This window comes from Lithobates pipiens, unplaced genomic scaffold (assembly GCF_037356315.1).
Source record: "Lithobates pipiens isolate NorthernLeopardFrog02 unplaced genomic scaffold, aLitPip1_a1.2 Scaffold_11, whole genome shotgun sequence".
NCBI classification, from domain to species: domain Eukaryota; kingdom Metazoa; phylum Chordata; class Amphibia; order Anura; family Ranidae; genus Lithobates; species Lithobates pipiens.
Window position 1 is genome coordinate 9,592,820 of NW_027507696.1, and position 22,404 is coordinate 9,615,223.

General features: G+C 46.5%; 1 protein-coding gene across 3 annotated transcripts in view; it reads right to left on the bottom strand.

Annotated features, from left to right (window-relative positions):
• The window catches only part of RXRA (retinoid X receptor alpha), a 348,429-nt gene extending 339,291 nt beyond the window's left edge, over nt 1-9,138 (bottom strand). For 2 of the 3 annotated variants that reach the window (XM_077468460.1, XM_077468444.1), the window contains exon 1: nt 8,988-9,138. In XM_077468460.1, coding sequence (XP_077324586.1) covers nt 8,988-9,015 — 28 coding nt within the window. In that variant the 5' untranslated portion in view covers nt 9,016-9,138. The remainder of the gene's footprint in view (nt 1-8,987) is intronic. The other variant, XM_077468453.1, reaches the window with a different exon arrangement.
• Nucleotides 9,139-22,404: the final 13,266 nt, after the last annotated feature.

Genomic DNA, 22,404 nt, shown 5'->3' on the forward strand with positions numbered 1-22,404 from the left:
GTCCAAAGGATTAATTAGAATTTTTTTTTGCATGTGTTAATATTTTGTTCTGCTGTCATCGGGACAGGAAGCCATGGACAACAATAAAACCCCTCCCTCTTCTAAAAAAATGTGCTCTGGTTGTCCACGCTGGACAAATTTCATCTCGCTTCCAATCCTGGCAGGAAGCGCAGGGAAATCTCCCCAATACAGACGCGGGCCACAATAAAAAAAAAACCTGACAGAGGCTCTATCAAAAATGAAAGGAATGGTTTGGGCTAGGGTTGGCCATTAAAGTGGTTATAAACCCTCATACCACACAGAGAAGTGACTGGCCTCTGATACACAGGGATTAACCACTTGCTTACTGGGCACTTAAACCCCCCTCCTGCCCAGACCAATTTTCAGCGCTGATGCACTTTGAATGACAATTGCGCGGGCATACAACACTGTACCCAAATGAAATTTTTAGAATTTTTTTCCCACAAATAGAGCTTTCTTTTGGTGGTATTTAATTACAGCTGGGAGTTTTATTTTTTGCTAAACAAACAAAAAAAGATGCAAAAAAAAAAAAATCATGTTTAATAGTTTGTTATAAAATTTTGCAAACAGGTCATTTTTCTCCTTCATTGAAGTGCGCTGATGAGGTGGCACTAATAGGCTGCACTGGTGGGCACTGATAGGCTGCATTGGTGGGCACTGATAGGCTGCACTGGTGGGCACTGATAGGCATAGTTAAGGCGGCACTAATAGGCACAGATAAGGCGGCACCGATGGGCACAGATAAGGTGGCACAGATGGGTGGCACAGATGGGTGGCACAGATGGGTACCACTGATAGATGGGACTGATGGGCACTGATAGGTGGCTCTGATAGGTGGCACTGATGGGCGGCACTGATGGGCACTGATGGGCACAGATATGTGGCACTGGGGTGCAGCACCTTTGTTGAGGCAGATTGTGGGCACTGCTGGGTGGCACTGTGGGCACTGCTGGGTGGCACTGTGGGCACTGCTGGGTGACACTGTGGGCACTGCTGGGTGGCACTGACAGGGGGGACACATTTTTTTATTGATGTGGCACTGGCAGGGGACAGGTGGGCACTGGCAGGGCTGGCCATGATCGGGACTGATGTCCTGATCATGGCCGCCGGTGATCGGCTCTTTTTTTTTCTCCTTGTGCTGTCAGCGCGAGGAGGAATAATAGCCGATTACCGGCTCCGTTGTATCACATGATCAGCTGTCATTGGCTGACAGCTGATCACGTGATAAGGGGTCGGGATCGACCCCTTGCTCGGATCAGTGATCAGGCGAGTCTCATAGACTCGCCGATCACAGAGCGCGCCGCGCGCGCCCCTCAGGGGGCACGCAGGTCGCTCGTGCACGGGACGACGTCAATAGGCAAAGGAGATCCGCGCTGTAGCCGTCATTCGGCTATAGCGCGGGTCTCAAGTGGTTAAACAAACCTTCCTACACAAGTTGTACCTGTTTATCTGCCGTCCTCTCTTCTCTACATCTACTCAAAATTCCAGCATTTATAAAAGCTAGTCTGAGCTGCCAAGAAAAAAAATAAAATAAAAGGGGGGGGGGGGAGAGCTAAAGTTACAGTCTGCAGAGCTCTGCAAAAAGAGCACTGAGAGATGATTGGAGGGAAGGGACACACACACCCCCCCCCCCCTTCACATAGCACACAGGAACATAGCTGAGGCTGTCAATCAGCTAGAGGTCCCTCCCCTGTCACCATTTTTCTCTTGGTGTCAGGAAAACTTGTCAGAAATTATTCATGCTGATAACAGAGGAACGAAGCAGCAGACAGAACTGACACTTAGTGCTCTGGATTGAGACAAGTACACACTATAGAGGGATATGCTTTGTTCATATTACATGTCTGAGGTTTACAACCACTTTAAATATTGTTCATAGATCACCCCCTTCATGTCATCTTAAAAAGACAGCAGCCACCACACAGAAGACACAGAAACAGATCAGCCTGTATTGGTGGAGCTTGGTGTAGTATTCAATTGCCATCAATGGGAAACACTTCTGAACTCCAACTCTCAGCTTGCAGTTGTTTTGGGTTCCCAAGAGGACTATCATAAAACCTATAAAAATGTATGGATTATCTCATTATTATAATACCCAAAAACAAAAAAATCATATTATGCAGATTACTAATCCTTAAACATGGTGGCTGCATTCATTTTTATTTTATCCTCTATTTCCATATGGCCAGTAAGGCTTCATGTAAACGGGACGTTGTCTAACCTCTGCCGAACGATTTAACTTGACAGCTAGAAACCAACATCTAAAAAATGTCCGTTTAGCCGCGTTTACATGCTGCGTTTGCGTCTGTCTTTTTGTAAATATCTCCTAAATCGTATATGTTTAGGAGATATTTCTTGGACCTACAGGTAAGCCTTTATTCCCGTACACACGACCGGACTTTTCAACATCCAAAGTCTGATGGAATGATTCCGGCAGACTATTCGATCGTGTGTGGGCTGCAACGGACTTTTGATTCACAAAAGTCTGACAGACTTTAGAAATGGAACATGCTTCAAATTTTTCCGCCAGAACTCTGCCGGACCCAGAAATCCGTTCGTGTGTGTGCTAGTCTGACGGACAAAAACCGGCGCTAGGGCAGCTGTTGGCTACTGGCTATGAACTTTCTTATTCTAGTCCGGTCGTACGTCATCGCGTTCGAATCCGTCGGACTTTGGTGTGATTGTGTGTGGCCAAGTCCGTTCATTCGGAAAGTCAGTCAGAACTCCGCCGAAAGTCCGTCGGAAAGACCGTCGAAAGTCTGCCGGACTTAAGTCCTGTCTTGTGTACGCGGCATAAATCTAGGCTTACCTGTAGGTCAAAGTGTAAGGGTTTACAACCACTTTAAAGGAAGTTACATAGTTAGTAAGGTTGAATAAAGACACCAGTCCATCTAGTTCGAACTGAGTGAGTGTCTACAATTGTCCCTATCCCTGTACATTGCACACTCACATCAGTCCCTACCCTCAAGGAGCCCTCAATCCAAGGTCCCCATTTATATACTAGGGCCAATTTTTGGACAGAAGCCAATTAACCCTTTCATGACTAAGCCTATTTTTGGAATTTGGTGTTTACAAGTTAAAATCCATATTTTTTGCTAGAAAATTACTTGGAACCCCCAAACATTATATATATTTTTTTAGCAGAGGCTCTAGAGAATAAAACGGCGATTGTTGCAATATTTTATGTCACACGGTATTTGCGCAGTGGTGTTTTAAACGCAACTTTTTGGGAAAAGGGACACTTTCATGAATAAAAAAAAAACAAAACAGTAAAATTAGCCCAATTTTTTTTGCGTAATGTGAAAGATAATGTTACGCCGAGTAAATAGATACCAAACATGTCACACTTTATAATTGCGCGCACTTGTAGATTGACGACAAAGTACGGTACCTAAAAATCTCAATAGGCGACGCTTTAAAAAATTTTTACGGTTACCAGGTTAGCGTTACAGAGGAGGTCTACTGCTAGAATTATTGCTCTCACTCTGACGATCGCGGCGATACCTCACATGTGTGATTTGAACACCGTTTACATACGCGGGCGCGACTTCCGTATGCGTTTTCTTTGCTTCGCGAGCTCGCGGGGACGGCGGGCGCTTTGAAATTTTTTTTTTAATTTTTTTATTTATTTTATTTATTTTAAAACGACTAAATTGTTTTAAAAAAAAAAAAAAAAATTTGATCACTTTTATTGCTGTCACAAGGAATGTAAACATCCCATGTGACAGTAATAGGTGGTGACAGGTACTCTTTATGGAGGGATCGGGGGTCTAAAAGACCCCCCACCCCTCCTTTACACTTCAATGTATTCAGATCGCTGAAAACGGCGATTCTGAATACCGGATATTTTTTTAAAACCGGCGCCATTGGCAGCCGAGTAAACGGGAAGTTGACGTCATGACGTCGCTTCCGCGTTTACGATGAGGAGACTGGAACGAAGCCGATTACGGCTTCGTTCCAGTTCCTCCGCAGCAGCCGGAGGCGTCGGAACACTGATCGGTGCTCCCGATCGAGCGGGAGCACCGGTAACAGCGGCGAGAGGCGGCGGACGTCCCCTCCCGCTCCTCCGGCATACCAGCCGAGCGGCTTTTAGCCGCATCGGTTGTTATGGCTGGAAAGCCAATCGCCCGCTGTAAAAAACGGTACCGGGATGATGCCTGCAGGTGCGGGCATCATCCCGGTATACCCCCCGGAAGCCGAGTACGCAGATCTGCGTACGCTCGGCGGGAAGGGGTTAACCTACCTGCATGTCTTTGGAGTGTGGGAGGAAACCGGAGTACCCGGAGGACGGAGAACACGCAAACTCCAGGCAGGTAGTGTCGTGGTTGGGATTTGAACCAGCGACCCTTCTTACTGCTAGGCGAGAGTGCTAACCACTACACCACTGTGCCGCCCAGTTGAAAACTGGCAGACTTGCTGGCGAGATCACCAGCTGAAAATGTCCTAAAAACAGGAAAACTAAAAGCAGCCATGACATCTTAGCCCTTGTACACACGGTCGGACATTCTGACAACCAAATCCGTTGGATTTTGTCCGACGGATTTTGTCCGAAACTGTTGCATACACACGGTCGGACAAAGTTGTCCCCTGAAAGGTGCCAATTGTGGCGCCGGAGGGTTCCGATGAGCGGAAGGTCCACTTTAGGGTGGACCTCCGCTTTAAACCAATGTAACAGACACAGTAGCTATATCCTTCATGTTTGGTACAAATTGCAACATCTCTGTAGCTGTTAGCTCTTGTACACACGGTCAGACATTCCGACAACAAAATCCGTCGGTGTTGCACTGGTGTTGTATACACACGGTTGGACAAAGTTGTCGGAAAATCCGATCGTTCAGAACGTGGTGACGTTATTTCGTTACGATGGGACCACGTTCATGGCTAGTAGCCAATAGCTTTGATGTAGGAATTTGATCTGAGCATGCGTGGCACTTTGTCCGATCGGAATTCTCTACACACAATCAGACAAAGTCCAATCGGATCATGTTGTCAGAAAATGTTATAGCCCGGCTCTAAAACTTTGTCGGTCGGATATTCCGACGGAAACAGTCCGATGGAGCCCACACACAGTCTGATTATCCGACAACACGGTCCGATCGGACATTTTCCGTCGGAATGTCCGACCGCGTGTACAAGGGCTAAGAATTGGTAAGCTGCAAAATATTCATTTTTTTTTTTTTTTTTTTATTGATAACACTTTATCTCTGCACCTCTAGACAAATCTTTTCCTGACACAAGCAACAAAGAAGAATGTCAGGGACAGAAATGTGGAAGCAGCAGCCAGTGTTGACTTGTCAGTGGAGGTTCAAATGCCATTAGCGTCATCCTCATCCCGAAGGAAGGATTGGAATGACAGCGCTGGAAGGTTGCACCTTCTAGGCGATGACAGCTCCCACCTTTCCACCCTGTCAGTGCCCTTCAATTTCAACTTTTATAAAACTTGGGAAGGCTGAATAGTTTCATGAAGACAAGAAGAATTCCACCACGTTCCTTTGTATGCATCACCCCGAAGCGGAGGAAACAAGACAAACACCAAGGCAGCGTTTTACAGCAACTCAGCGCCGCCAACCTCCACCCACAAGGAGAGGAGACCCATTCCAAGGCCTAAACTTATCTGATGGACGAGACCGAGTGCTCATGCACACGGACGTTTTAAAAAAACTGTCTGCAAAGCTAGCTCTGACGCCTGGAAAAAAAATCGGCGTTAAAAGCGCGATTTTTACCGTGTTTTGCATTGGCGTTTTTGCACGTTTTTTTTTTTTTTTAGCTTTAGCGTTAAGTAGTGTGTTTTTTTTTTTTTTTTTTTTTTTTTAAGAAACACATCTCTTGGCTATAGCACTCGCAAATTTCCCACAATGCCACAGAAAGCAAAGAAATTATGTTACGCATTTATGCGCGTTTTTCCGCGATTCGCGTTTTTACAGCTCGAGCTCCGCGCCACGGAACGCAGTGGTCCTGGGTTTTTTTTTTGGTTTTTTTTTTACAGCTTAAAAACGCCTATGCCATTTGCAGCTCAAAAACTAAGCCTAGGTGGGCATGAAGCCATAGACTAACATGGACGGGCGTTTTTTTAAGCTGCAAAAAAAAAAAAAAACGCTCAAAAAAAGCGGCTGTAAAAACGTCCGTGTGCATGAGGCCTTAGGGGGCCTCTCTGCGTTTACACAACGCAAAAGCCCTCTCGTAATATTTACATCTTGGTCCAATAAAGAAAAATCACAGGCTGCGAAAATAGCTGAATTACAGCGAGAGCGCGTCTGATCTAAAGCGCTTAACGCTCCCGGCCATCAGATAGGTAAAGAGCAGAGGAGGGGGAAAACGGTTATTTATTCCACCTCTCAGGACTGCCGCCGGACACAACTACCAAACCAAAGAGAACCGAGACAATGCCAACTTCATCAGACATGGCAGAGATCTCCGAGGACTACAACAAGCACATCGGAAAAGGACAGACATTATACACTGCTGCCAGCAATGCCAACCGGCTGATATATTGTTTTATACAGAAGGACATAAAAACACAACTATCCACAATGCACCGTGAATAAAAAAAGCAAACATGTAAATGATAAACATGTGAACACGCATGGCTATAAATATACATATATATAAAAAAAACACACAGATAGAAAATACATGTTGTCAGGACTTGTAAGCAGTAATCCGGCATGTCATAACAGGAAGTCATTTAAAAAAAGAAAAAAAAGAAAAACCCCAAACACAAAAATATTATACACAAAAGTTGGTGACTTCCAGCACTTGGCAGAAGCTCCATGTGCCAACCTGCCCCCCCCTCCCCCTCCAATGAAGATCCAGCCACACAGGTAGCCCAATTCTGGGGGACCCCACAAGATTGGGGGGGGGCACAGTAACATTTCTCAATATTATTTTTTATTATGTTTTATGTAAAATCTCAATAAAGACTGGAGGGGGGGGGGGGGGGCAAAGCCTGGATGGAGAGATTCCTTGTGACTGTGATTTAAGAGGAAGAGAAGTGGTGCTGGTGAGAGTGGCGGAGTGTCATCTGACAGGCCCCGGAGGGGGGGGGGGGCTCCGCCATCATCTACTCTCTGCACTTTAACCCTGCCACCAGGGGTCTGCAATTACCACAGGAACCTCAGCCCATCACCCCACCAGGCAATGCTGGGACTTGTAGTACCTCCCCAACCAATCGCATATTATCTTTCCACTGCATGTCATCTGTAAAGCTGTGTGAGTCCATGTCAGGGTACATGCCGGGCACACTGTACCCACATAACCGACACCACCCCACTCACCGCCCTGGTATACCTCATATATGGGGGTCACCTAGTCCCCCAGTACCCTGGGGTATGAGGTGACATGCTATGATCTATGGGGTGACATATCCCCCAGTACCCTGGTATGGGGGTGACATAGTATGATATATATATGGGGTGACATGCTATGATCTATGGGGTGACATAGCCCCCAGTACCCTGGTATGGGGGTGACATGCTATGATCTATGGGGTGACATGCTGTGATCTATGGGGTGGCATGCTATGATCTATGGGGTGGCATAGCCCCCAGTACCCTGGTATGGGGGTGACATGCTGTGATCTATGGGGTGACATGCTGTGATCTATGGGGTGGCATGTTGTGATCTATGGGGTGGCATGTTGTGATCTATGGGGTGACATAGCCCCCAGTACCCTGGTATGGGAGTGACATGCTGTGATCTATGGGGTGACATGTTGTGATCTATGGGGTGACATAGCCCCCAGTACCCTGGTATAGGGGTGACATAGTATGATATATATATATATATATATATGGGGTGACAGTTTGTGATCTATGGGGTGACATGGTATGATCTATGGGGTGGCATAGCCCCCAGTACCCTGGTATGGGAGTGACATGCTGTGATCTATGGGGTGACATGTTGTGATCTATGGGGTGACATAGCCCCCAGTACCCTGGTATAGGGGTGACATAGTATGATATATATATATATATATATATATATATATGGGGTGACAGTTTGTGATCTATGGGGTGACATGGTATGATCTATGGGGTGGCATAGCCCCCAGTACCCTGGTATGGGAGTGACATGTTGTGATCTATGGGGTGACATAGCCCCCAGTACCCTGGTATGGAGGTGACATAGTATGATATATATATATATATATATATATATGGGGTGACATGGTATGATCTATGGGGTGGCATAGCCCCCAGTACCCTGGTATGGGGGTGACATGCTGTGATCTATGGGGTGGCATGCTATGATCTATGGGGTGGCATGCTGTGATCTATGGGTGGCATGCTATGATCTATGGGGTGACATGTTGTGATCTATGGGGTGACATAGCCCCCAGTACCCTGGTATGGAGGTGACATAGTATGATATATATATATATATATATATATATATATATATATATATATATATATGGGGTGACATGGTATGATCTATGGGGTGGCATAGCCCCCAGTACCCTGGTATGGGGGTGACATGCTGTGATCTATGGGGTGGCATGCTATGATCTATGGGGTGGCATGCTATGATCTATGGGGTGGCATGCTGTGATCTATGGGGTGGCATGCTATGATCTATGGGGTGACATGTTGTGATCTATGGGGTGACATAGCCCCCAGTACCCTGGTATAGGGGTGACATAATATGATATATATATATATATGGGGTGACATGTTGTGATCTATGGGGTGACATAGCCCCCAGTACCCTGGTATGGGGGTGACATATTAGCAGAGTGCCATATGGGGTGGGTTGGGGGGTGGAGGCCCCCTTTAGCTCAGGCCATGTTCCGGGGTGGCGCAGTGGTCAGTGTTATGTTGCTCTGTGGGGTCCCCCATATCGCAGTGTTGGGGGTCTCTCCCCACACCCCCCCCGGGCCGTGCACACAGGACAATGTGGGGGTGTCAGGAAAGTTGTGAGGAGATGGGGGTCGCACACACTCGGTCCTCAGTGCCGGTCACACTCACCCAGAGGCAGGAAATGTTTGGTGTCCATGGCGGCTGGTGGGGCCCCTGTGGCTGCGCTCTCCCCGGGGCCACACAGTCCAGGTTGGGGGAGGCCGAGGCGGACGAGTTGCTGCAAACTCACCAACAATGTAAGTGAAGTCTGTGAGAGAGGGAGAGCGGCGCTGGCTGTACTGAGGGGCCCCGCCAGGGGGGGAGCGACGGACGGCGGGCGCTGAGCACAGACAGCCCGACTCAGCCCAGACCCTTCTATACGTCCGGGGGAGGGACTCACCTATAGAGATCATGTACTACCCACCGTGCCACCTGTATAGATCTTGTACTAACCACCGTGCCACCTGTATAGATCATGTACTACCCACCGTGTCACCTGTATAGATCATGTACTACCCACCGTGTCACCTGTATAGATCATGTACTACCCAATGTGCCACCTGTATAGATCATGTACTACCCACTGTGTCACCTATAGAGATCATGGACTACCCACTGTGCCACCTGTATAGATCATGTACTATCCACCGTGCCACCTGTATAGATCATGTACTACCCACCGTTAACCTGTATAGATCATGAACTATCCACCGTGCCACCTGTATAGATCATGTACTACCCACCGTGTCACCTGTATAGATCATGTACTACCCACTGTGCCACCTGTATAGATCATGTACTACCCACTGTGCCACCTGTATAGATCATGTACTATCCACCGTGCCACCTGTATAGATCATGTACTACCCACCGCGTCACCTGTATAGATCATGTACTACCCACTGTGCCACCTGTATAGATCATGTACTACCCACTGTGCCACCTGTATAGATCATGTACTACCCACCATGTCACCTGTATAGATCATGTACTACCCACTGTGTCACCTATAGAGATCATGTACTACCCATTGATCCACCTGTATAGATCATGTACTACCCCTGTGTCACCTGTATAGATCATGTACTACCCACTGTGCCACCTGTATAGATCATGTACTACCCACTGTGCCACCTGTATAGATCATGTACTACCCACTGTGTCACCTAAAGAGATCATGGACTACCCACCGTGTCACCTGAACAGATCATGTACTACCCACTGTGCCACCTGTATCGATCATGTACTACCCACCATGCCACCTGTATAGATCATGTACTACACACCGTGTCACCTGTATAGATCATGTACTACCCACTGTGCCACCTATATAGACCATGTACTACCCACTGTGTCACCTATAGAGATCATGGACTACCCACTGTGCCACCTGTATAGATCATGTACTACCCACTGTGTCACCTATAGAGATCATGGACTACCCACTGTACCACCTGTATAGATCATGTACTACCCACCGTGCAACCTGTATATATCATGTACTACCCACCGTGTCACCTGTATAGATCATGAACTACCCACCGTGCCACCTGTATAGATCATGTACTACCCACCGTGTCACCTGTATAGATCATGTACTACCCACTGTGCCACCTGTATAGATCATGTACTTGCCACCTGTATAGATCATGTACTACCCACCGTGTCACCTGTATAGATCATGTACTATCCACCATGCCATCTGTATAGATCATGTACTACCCACCGTGTCACCTGTATAGATCATGTACTATCCACCGTGCCATCTGTATAGATCATGTACTATCCACCGTGTCACCTGTATAGATCATGTACTATCCACCGTGCCATCTGTATAGATCATGTACTACCCACCGTGTCGCCTGTATAGATCATGTACTACCCACCGTGCCACCTGTATAGATCATGTACTACCCACTGTGTCACCTATATAGATCATGTACTACCCACTGTGCCACCTGTAAAGATCATGTACTACCCATCGTGCCACCTGTATAGATCATGTACTACCCACCGTGTCACCTGTATAGATCATGTACTACCCACCGTGCCACCTGTATAGATCATGTACTACCCACCTTGTCACCTGTATAGCTCATGTACTACCAACCGTGCCACCTATATAGATCATGTACTACCCACCGTGCCACCTGTATAGATCATGTACTACCCACTGTGCCACCTGTATAGATCATGCACTACCCACCGTGCCACCTGTATAGATCATGTACTACCCACTGTGCCACCTGTATTGACCATGTACTACCCATTGTGTCACCTGTATTGATCATGTACTACCAACCATGTCACCTATACAGATCATGTACTACCCACCGTGCCACCTGTATAGATCATGTACTACCCACTGTGTCACCTGTATGCCTTGTATACTACCCACGTGTCACCTATATACATCATGTACTTCTCACTGTGTTACCTGTATACATTGTATACTACCCACTCTGTCCCCTATATATCATGTACTACCCACTGTGTCACCTGTATACCTTGTATACTACCCACCATGTCACCTATATATATATATATCATGTACTACCCACTGTGCCACCTGGATAGATCATGCACTACCCACTGTGTCACCTGTATACCTTGTATACTACCCACCGTGTCACCTATATATATCATGTATTACCCACTGTGTCACCTGTATACCTTGTATACTACCCACCGTGTCACCTATATATATCATGTACTACCCACTGTGTCAGCTGTATGCCTTGTATACTACCCACCGTGTTACCTATATACATCACGTATTTCCCATGGTGTCACCTGTATACCTTGTATACTACCCACTGTGTCACTTATATACATCACATACTTCCCACTGTGTCACCTGTATACCTTGTATACTACCCACCGTGTCACCTATATATATCATGTACTACCCACTGTGTTACCTGTATGCCTTGTATACTACCTACCGTGTCACCTATATATATCATGTACTACCCACTGTGTCACCTGTATGCCTTGTATACTACCCACCGTGTCATCTATATACATAACATACTTTCCACTGTGTCACCTGTATACCTCGTATACTACCCACCGTGTCACCAATATACATCACGTACTTCCCACTGTGTCACCTGTATACCTTGTATACTACCCACCGTGTTACCTATATATATCATGTACTACCCCCTATGTCAGCTGTATAGCTTGTATACTACCCACCATGTCAGCTATATATATAATTTACTACCCACTGTGTCACCTGTGTACCTTGTATACCAACCACTGTGTTACCTATATATATCATGTACTACCCACTGTGTCACCTGGATACAACTTGAGGGTAGACAGTACAACTACAATACACATATATTCATCATATACTGCCCACTGTGTCACCTTTATACATACACTGCCCACTGTGTCACCTATGTACATCACATGCTGCCCACTGTTTCACCTATATACAACATGTACTGCCAACTGTGTCACCTATATACATCATACACAGACCACTGTGTCACCTATATACATCATGCACAGACCACTGTCACCTATATTCATCATATACTACTCACTATGTAACCTACTGTATATACATCATGTGCTGACTACTCATATACCACCCGCTGTGTCACCTGTATACATCATATTCTACACACTCCATCACCTACACACACTGTGCCCCCTGTTTACATAATTTACTGCCCACTGTGTCACCTATATACATTATATATCACTCACTGCATCACCTGTATGTACTTTATAGCCTATATGTATTGGATACTGCCCACTGACTCAACTACACTGTATATATTATGTAGAGCTCCTGGGTCACAAGTCCTCAGTCCTTCCTTCGTTTACATTGGGATCCACATTCCTTCCTTCTTTCACATCAGAGTCCTCAGTCCTTCCTCCTTTCACATCAGAGTCCTCAGTCCTTCCTCCTTTCACATCAGAGTCCTCAGTCCTTCCTCCTTTCACATCAGAGTCTTCAGTCCTTCCTCCTTTCACATCAGAGTCCTCAGTCCTTCCTCCTTTCACATCAGAGTCCTTAGTCCTTCTTTCTTTTACATTCGAGTCCTCAGTCCATCCTTTCACATCAGAGTCCTCAGTCCTTCCTTCTTTCACATCAGAGTCCTCATTCCTTCCTCCTTTCACATCAGTCCCTCGGTCCTTCCTCGTTTCATATCAGAGTCCTCAGTCCTTCCTCCTTTCACGTTAGAGTCCTCAGTCCTTCCTCCTTTCACATCAGAGTCCTCAGTACTTCCTTCTTTCACATCAGAGTCCTCAGTCCTTCCTCCTTTCACATCAGAGTCCTCAGTCCTTCTTCCTTTCACATCAGAGTCCTCAGTCCTTCCTTCTTTTACATTGGAATGCACATTCCTTCCTTCTTTCACATCGGAGTCCTCAGTCCTTCCTCCTATCACATCAGAGTCCTCAGTCTTTCCTCCTTTCGCATCAGAGTCCTCAGTCCTTCCTTCTTTTACATTGGAATCCACATTCCTTCCTTCTTTCACATCGGAGTCCTCAGTCCTTCCTCCTATCACATCAGAGTCCTCAGTCCTTCCTCCTTTCACATCAGAGTCCTTAGTCCTTCCTCCTTTCACATCAGTCCCTCGGTCCTTCCTCGTTTCATATCAGAGTCCTCAGTGCTTCCTCCTTTCACAACAGAGTCCTCAGTCCTTCCTCCTTTCACGTCAGAGTCCTCAGTCCTTCCTCGTTTCACATCAGAGTCCTCAGTCCTTCCTCCTTTCACATCAGAGTCCTTAGTCCTTATTTCTTTTACATTCAAGTCCTCAGTCCATCCTTTCACATCAGAGTCCTCATTCCTTCCTCCTTTCACATCAGTCCCTCGGTCCTTCCTCGTTTCATATCAGAGTCCTCAGTCCTTCCTCCTTTCACATCAGAGTCCTCAGTCCTTCCTCATTTCACATCAGAGTCCTCAGTCCTTCCTTCTTTTCCATTGGAATGCACATTCCTTCCTTCTTTCACATCAGAGTCCTCAGTCCTTCCTTCTTTTACATAAGAGTCCTTAGTCCTTCCTTCTTTTACATCAGAGGCCTCAGTCCCTCCTTCTTTCACATCAGAATCCACATTCCTTCCTCCTTTCACATCGAAGTCCTCAGTCCTTCCTCCTTTTACATCAGAGTCCTTAGTTCTTCCTTCTCTTACATTCAAGTTCTCAGTCCTTCCTTTCACATCAGAGTCTTCAGTCCTTCCTTCTTCCACATCGGAGTCCTCAGTCCTTCCTTCTTCCACATAGGAGTCCTCAGTCCTTCCTCCTTTCACATCAGAGTCCTCAGTCCTTCCTCCTTTCACATCAGAGTCCTCAGTCCATCATCCTTTCACATCAGAGTTCTCAGTCCACTATCCTTTCTCATCAGAGTCCTCAGTCCCTCCTTCTTTTACATCAGAGTCTTCAGTCCTTCCTTCTTTCACATCAGAGTCCTCAGTTCATCATCCTTTCACATCAGAGTCCTCAATCCACCATCCTTTCTCATCAGAGTCCTCAGTCCTTCCTTCTTTTACATCAGAGTCCTCAGTCCATCATCCTTTCACATCAGAGTCCTCAGTCCTTCCTTCTTTTACATCAGAGGCCTCATTCCTTCCTTCTTTCACATCGGAGTCCTTAGGCCGCGTACACACGGGCGGACTGTTCGCCCAACTTTGTCCGCTGAACAGTGTTTCAGCGGACAGTCCGCTCGTGTGTGGGCTTCAGCGGACAGTTTCAGCGGACAGTTTCAGCGGACAATCTGACGAACAAAGTTTTTCAGAATTTCCGTAAGACAGTCCGCTGAAACTTGGTTTTGTCCGTCCAAACTTGGTTTCAGCGGACAGTCCGCTCGTGTGTAGGCAAGTTGGACGGACTAAGTATGGCGCATGCTCAGAAAGGATTTACACGGCCGAAGGTTGCATTGCAGTGTATAGGACGTCGTTTTTCTAGTCCCGTCGTACGTGCTGTACACGTCATCGCGCACGTTTTCAGCGGACTGTTCGTTCATCGTGTGTGGGCAAGTCCGTTCATGCTAATTTTGAGCGGACTGTTTGTCGGATTCTTTCACATCGGAATCCACATTCCTTCCTTCTTTCGCATCAAAGTCCTCCGTCCTTCCTTCTTTTACATTAGAGTCCTTAGTCCTTCCTTCTTTTACATCAGAGTCCTCAATCCTTCTTCCTTTCACATCAGAGTCCTCCGTCCTTCCTCCTTTCACATCAGAGTCCTTGGTCCGTCCTTCTTTTACATTAGAGTCCTTAGTCCTTCCTTCTTTCACATCAGAGTCCTCAGTCCGTCCTTCTTTTACATTAGAGTCCTTAGTCCTTCCTTCTTTTACAGCAGAGTCCTCAGTTCTTCCTCCTTTCAGATCAGAGTCCTCCGTCCTTCTTCCTTTCACATCAGAGTCCTCCGTCCTTCCTTCTTTCACATCAGAGTCCTCAGTCCTTCCTTCTTTCACATCAGAGCCCTCAGTCCTTCCTCCTTTTGTTTTAGAGTCCTCAGTCCGTCCTTCTTTTACATTAGAGTCCTTAGTCCTTCCTTCTTTTACTTCAGAGTCCTCAGTCCTTCCTTCTTTCACATCAGAGCCCTCAGTCCTTTCTCCTTTTGTATCAGAGTTCTCAGTCCTTCCTTCTTTCACATCAGAGTCCTCAGTCCTTCCTTCTTTCACATCAGAGTCCTCAGTCCTTCTTTCTTTTACATTAGAGTCCTCGGTCCTTCTTTCTTTCGCATCAGAGTCCTCAGTCCTTCCTCCATTCACACGAGCGTCCTCAGACCATCATCCTTTCACATAAAAGTCCTCAGTCCTTCCTCCTTTTACATGAGAGTCCTCAATCCATCATCATTTCACATCAGAGTCCTCAGTCCTTCCTGCTTTTACATCAGAATCCTCAGTCCTTCCTCCTTTCACATCAGAGTCCTCAGTCCTTCCTCCTTTCACATCAGAGTCCTCAGTCCTTCCTTCTTTCACATCAGAGTCCTCAGTTCTTCCTTCTTTCACATTGGAGTCCTCAGTCCTTCCTCTTTTCACATCAGAGTCCTCAGTTCATCGTCCTTTCACATCAGAGTTCTCAGTCCACTGTCCTTTCTCATCAGAGTCCTCAGTCCTTCCTCCTTTAACATCAGAGTCCTCAGTCCATTATCCTTTCACATCAGAGTCCTCCGTCCTTCTTCCTTTCACATTAGAGTCCTCGGTCCTTCCTCCTTTCACATCAGAGTCCTTAGTCCTTCTTTCTTTTACATCAGAGTCCTCAGTCCCTCCTTCTTTCACATCGGAATCCAAATTCCTTCCTTCTTTCGCATCGGAGTCCTCCGTCCATCCTTCTTTTACATCAGAGTCCTCAGTCCTTCTTCCTTTCACATCAGAGTCCTCCGTCCTTCCTCCTTTCACATCAGAGTCCTTGGTCCTTCCTTCTTTCACATCAGAGTCCTCAGTCCGTCCTTCTTTTACATTAGAGTCCTCAGTCCTTCCTACTTTCACATCAGAGTCCTCAGTCCTTACTCCTTTCACATCAGAGTCCTCAGTCCTTCCTTCTTTCACATCAGAGTCCTCAGTCCTTCCTTCTTTCACATTGGAGTCCTCAGTCCTTCCTTTTTTCACATCAGCGTCCTCAGTTCATCATCCTTTCACATCAGAGTCCTCAGTCCACCATCCTTTCACATCAGAGTCCTCAGTCCACCATCCTTTCACATCAGAGTCCTCAGTCCTTCCTTTTTTTACATCAGAGTCCTCAGTCCTTCCTCCTTTCATATCAGAGTCCTCAGTCCTTCCTCCTTTCTCATCAGAGCCCTCAGTCCATCGTCCTTTCTCATCAGAGTCCTCAGTCCCTCCTTCTTTTACATCAGAGTCCTCAGTCCACTGTCCTTTCTCATCAGAGTCCTCAGTCCTTCCTCCTTTAACATCAGAGTCCTCAGTCCTTCCTCCTTTCACATCAGAGTCCTCAGTCCTTCCTCCTTTTACATCAGAGTCCTCAGTCCTTCCTTCTTTCACATCAGAGTCCTCAGTCCTTCCTTCTTTCACATTGGAGTCCTCAGTCCTTCCTCTTTTCACATCAGAGTCCTCAATCCACCATCCTTTCTCATCAGAGTCCTCAGTCCCTCCTTCTTTTACATTAGAGTCCTCAATCCATCGTCCTTTCACATCAGAGTCCTCAGTTCACTGTCCTTTCACATCAGAGTCCTCCGTCCTTCTTCCTTTCACATTAGAGTCCTCGGTCCTTCCTCCTTTCACATCAGAGTCCTTAGTCCTTCTTTCTTTTACATCAGAGTCCTCAGTCCCTCCTTCTTTCACATCAGAATCCAAATTCCTTCCTTCGTTCGCATCGGAGTCCTCAGTCCATCCTTCTTTTACATCAGAGTCCTCAGTCCATCCTTCTTTTAAATCAGAGTCCTCAGTCCTTCTTCCTTTCACATCAGAGTCCTCAGTCCTTCCTCCTTTCACATCAGAGTCCTCAGTCCTTCCTTCTTTCACATTGGAGTCCTCAGTCCTTCCTTTCTTCACATCAGCGTCCTCAGTTCATCATCCTTTCACATCAGAGTCCTCAGTCCTTCCTTTTTTTACATCAGAGTCCTCAGTCCTTTCTCCTTTCATATCAGAGTCCTCAGTCCTTCCTCCTTTCTCATCAGAGCCCTCAGTCCATCGTCCTTTCTCATCAGAGTCCTCGGTCCCTCCTTCTTTTACATCAGAGTCCTCAGTCCTTCCTCCTTTCTCATCAGAGCCCTCAGTCCATCGTCCTTTCTCATCAGAGTCCTCAGTCCTTCCTTCTTTTACATCAGAGTCCTCAGTCCTTCCTCCTTTAACATCAGAGTCCTCAGTCCATCATCCTTTCACATCAGAGTCCTCCCTCCTTCTTCCTTTCACATTAGAGTCCTCGGTCCTCCCTCCGTTCACATCAGAGTCCTTAGTGCTTCTTTCTTTTACATCAGAGTCCTCAGTCCCTCCTTCTTTCACATCGGAATCCACATTCCTTCCTTCTTTCGCATCAAAGTCCTCCGTCCATCCTTCTTTTACATTAGAGTCCTTAGTCCTTCCTTCTTTTACATCAGAGTCCTCAACCCTTCTTCCTTTCACATCAGAGTCCTCTGTCCTTCCTCCTTTCACATCAGAGTCCTTGGTCCTTCCTTCTTTCACATCAGAGTCCTCAGTCCGTCCTTCTTTTACATTAGAGTCCTTAGTCCTTCCTTCTTTTACAGCAGAGTCCTCAGTTCTTCCTCCTTTCAGATCAGAGTCCTCCATCCTTCTTCCTTTCACATCAGAGTCCTCCGTCCTTCCTTCTTTCACATCAGAGTCCTAAGTCCTTCCTTCTTTCACATCAGAGCCCTCAGTCCTTCCTCCTTTTGTATCAGAGTCCTCAGTCCGTCCTTCTTTTACATTAGAGTCCTCAGTCCTTCCTTCTTTCACATCAGAGTCCTCAGTCCGTCCTTCTTTTACATTAGAGTCCTCAGTCCTTCCTTCTTTCACATTAGAGTCCTTGGTCCTTCTTTCTTTCGCATCAGAATCCTCAGTCCTTCCTTCTTTCACATCAGAGTCCTCAGTCCTTCCTCCTTTCACACGAGTGTCCTCAGACCATCATCCTTTCACATAAAAGTCCTCAGTCCTTCCTCCTTTTACATGAGAGTCCTCAATCCATCATCATTTCACATCAGAGTCCTCAGTCCTTCCTCCTTTCACATCAGAGTCCTCAGTCTTTTACATCAGATTCCTCAGTCCATCGTCCTTTCACATCAGAATCCTCAGTCCTTCCTTCTTTCACATCAGAGTCCGCAGTCCATCATCCTTTCACATCAGAGTCCTCAGTCCTTCCTTCTTTCGCATCAGTTTCCTCTGTCTTTTCTTTTGCATCAGAGTCATCATTCCTTCCTCCTTTCACATCAGAGTCATCGGTCTTTCCTCCTTTCACATCAGAGTCCTCAGTCCATCATCCTTTCACATCAGAGTCCTTGGTCCCTCATCCTTTCACATCAGAGTCCTTGGTCCTTCCTCCTTTTACATCAGAGTCCTCAGTCCTTTCTCCTTTTACATCAGAGTCCTCAGTCCTTCTTCCTTTTACATCAGAGTCCACAGTCCTTCTTCCTTTTGCATCAACGTCCTCAGCCCCCCCCCCCCCCCTTTCACATCAGAGTCCTTAGTCTCCCTACCCTTACTTATCAGAATCTTGTTTGTGCCCAGTTTTTCAAGTGCTTTTGCATGAATGTGTTCACACTGGGGCGGTGTGCTTCCTTTGCGGTGAAAAAAATAGCATCTTTGGAGGATGTTTGGGGAGCTAAAAAAAAAACGTACCAAAAAAGCACATTGCCATTGAAAGCAATAGAAAACGCACCAAAAAAGCATCCGCAATGCGTTTATGTTGTGGTTTTTGAATCACATGTCCTCATAAAAACTGCACTGCAAACGCAATAAAATCATGGCAAAAACACATATGTGGTTTTGTTATATTTTTGCAGCAGATCAGTGTGAAAGTGCCATAGATGATATGATTTGTTTTCCTTCAACCTCTGGTGAAGGAAAAGAAAAGCACTTGATTCCCCCATCACTGCTACCACTGCACTATTGTATTCTGTCAGCGGAGGGTGTGGGGAGCATTCCTGACTGGCAGAATACAATGGTTACTGCTAGCGGCTATAGCGGCTGGCAGTAACCGTATGTAGAAAAATCCAACATGCTGGTTGTACCCAAGCTGATCAATCAATCTTCTTGGGTACATTCCACCTGCCCATACATGGATCGTTAGTACAGCAGCTTCAACCAGAGATGACAGCTCTTTTTCCTTCAACCTACTGAGTTAAAGAAAAAAAAACTCATGTGTAACAGGCTTTAAGGTCATGCACATTTTCTCATCCATTGTGATGCATTGGCAGCTTATTCATAATAAGTGGGTGGCCTTAAAGTATATGTGAACCCACACCTTGTAATACAACCCATTCATTTTAAAATATAAATGAAAGGGAAAACATTTGCGTATAGTTATTAAAAACATAAATAACTTTTTTTTTCGGTGATCAAATACCCTCCATCGGACTGTTTCCGTCGGAATATCCGACCGACAAAGTTTTAGAGCTGGGCTACAAAATTTTCCGACAACATAATCCGATTGGACAAAGTCCAATCGTTTGTAGAGAATTCTGATCGGACAAAATGCCACGCATGCTCAGATCAAATTCCTAGACCAAAGCTATTGGCTACTAGTCTGAAAGTAGTCCCGTCGTAACGAAATAACGTCACCACGTTCTGAACGATCGGATTTTCCGACAACTTTGTCCGACCGTGTGTATACAACACCAGTGCAACACCGACGGATTTTGTTGTCGGAATGTCTGACCGTGTGTACAAGAGCTAACAGCTACAGGGATGTTGCAATTTGTACCAAACATGAAGGATATAGCTACTGTGTCTGTTACATTGGTTTAAAGCGGAGGTCCACCCTAAAGTGGACCTTCCACTCACCGGAACCCTCCCCCCCTCCGGCACCACAATTGGCACCTTTCAGAGGGGAGGGGGGTGCAGATACCTGTACAGTACAGGTATCTGCACCCACTTCCGGGATAGCTCTCTGCGGAAAGGGGCGTAGATTACGCCCCTTTCCGCAAGTGCCGCCCCTTTCCGCAAGTGCCCCGCTGCCTGCTGGGAAACACACAGATCCCAGAGGCAGCGGGGACCGTCCTTATTGCGCAGCGCGACTCGCGCATGCGCAGTAGGGAACCGGGAAATGAAGCCGAAAGGCTCCATTTCCTGATTCCCATACCCAAGATGGCGGCGGCAGCACCCGAGAGACAATCTAGAGATCGGCTTCGGGTGCCGACATCGCGGGCGCGCTGGACAGGTAAGTGTCACTATTTTAAAAGTCAGCAGCTGCAGTATTTGTAGCTGCTGGCTTTTAAAAAAAAAAAAAAACGCGGAGTCCCGGCGGACTCCCGCTTTAATTTTAAAATGTACATGTCTGACATACGGGCATCTTTAGGTGTTTGATTTGTAAATAATTCACACAGCTATTCACCCAGTGAAAGTGCATATAGTTTTGTTCTATGTGGATAGAACAGAAAAGAATGCCAATAGGCTATATCTTTTGCTGTTTAACCACTTGCTTACTGGGCACTTAAACCCCCCTCCTGCCCAGACCAATTTTCAGCTTTCAGCGCTGATGCACTTTAAATGACAATTGCGCGGCCATACAACACTGTACCCAAATGAAATTTTTATCATTTTTTTCCCACAAATAGAGCTTTCTTTTGGTGGTATTTAATGACAGCTGGGAGTTTTATTTTTTGCTAAACAAACAAAAAAAGATGCAAAATAAAAATAAAAAATAAAATCATGTTTAATAGTTTGTTATAAAATTTTGCAAACAGGCCATTTTTCTCCTTCATTGAAATGCGCTGATGAGGCGGCACTGGTGGGCACTGATAGGCGGCACTGGTGGGCACTGATAGGCTGCACTGGTGGGCACTGATAGGCACAGTTAAGGCGGCACTAATAGGCACAAATAAGGTGGCACCGATAGGCACAGATAAGGCAATACTGATGGGCACAGATAAGGCGGCACTGATGGGCAAAGATGGGCACAGATAAGATGGCACTGATAGGTGGCACTGATGGGTGGCACGGATGGGTGGCACGGATGGGTGGCACTAAGGGGCACTGATAGGTACCACTGATAGATGGGACTGATGGGCACTGATAGGTGGCACTGATAGGTGGCACTGATGGGCACTGGTAGATGACACTGATGGGCACGGATATGTGGCACTGAGATGCAGCACTGTTGTTGAGGCAGATTGTGGGCACTGATAGGTGGCACTGTGGGCACTGATAAGTGGCCCTGTGGGTACTGATGTATGGCACTGTGGGCACTGAAGGGTGGCACTGATGGGTGGCACTATGGGCACTGATGGGTGGCACTGCTGGTTGGCATTTTTTTATATCTGGGTGGCACTGGCAGGGGGCAGGTGGGCACTTATGAGCTGGCCGTGATCGGGACTGAAGTCCCTCTCACGGTCGCCGGTGATCAGCTTTTTTTTTCTCTCCTGGCGCTGTCAGTGCAAGGAGGAAAAATAGCCGATTACCGGCTCTGTTGTGTCACATGATCAGCTGTCATTGGCTGACAGCTGATCACATGGTAAGGGGTCGGGATCGACCCCTTGCTCCGATCTGTGATCAGGCGAGTCTCATAGACTCGCCGATCACAGAGCGTGCCGCGCGCGCCCCTCAGGGGGTGCGCAGGCTGCTCGTGCACGGGACGACGTCAATAGACGTAGTCCCGGCAAAGCAGGTCCGCGCTGTAGCCATCATTCGGCTATAGCGCGGATCCCTAGTGGTTAAATGTAAATAATTGATTCTAAAAAAGGAAATACTGCATTTGACCACTAGATGGAGCTAAGCAGTATAGGAAACTCTTGTTAAACTTTGCTTCACCTGGTGGCCAAATGTGGTATTTTCAGTTTTAAATCAATCATTTACATTTGAAGAGCACAGAAAGATATACCCTATTTACAATCCGTCCTTTTCCCACAAAACAAATGTGAATGCATTTTTCACTGGGCGAATTGGGTTTCAAATTCTTTCTAAATCAACCCCAT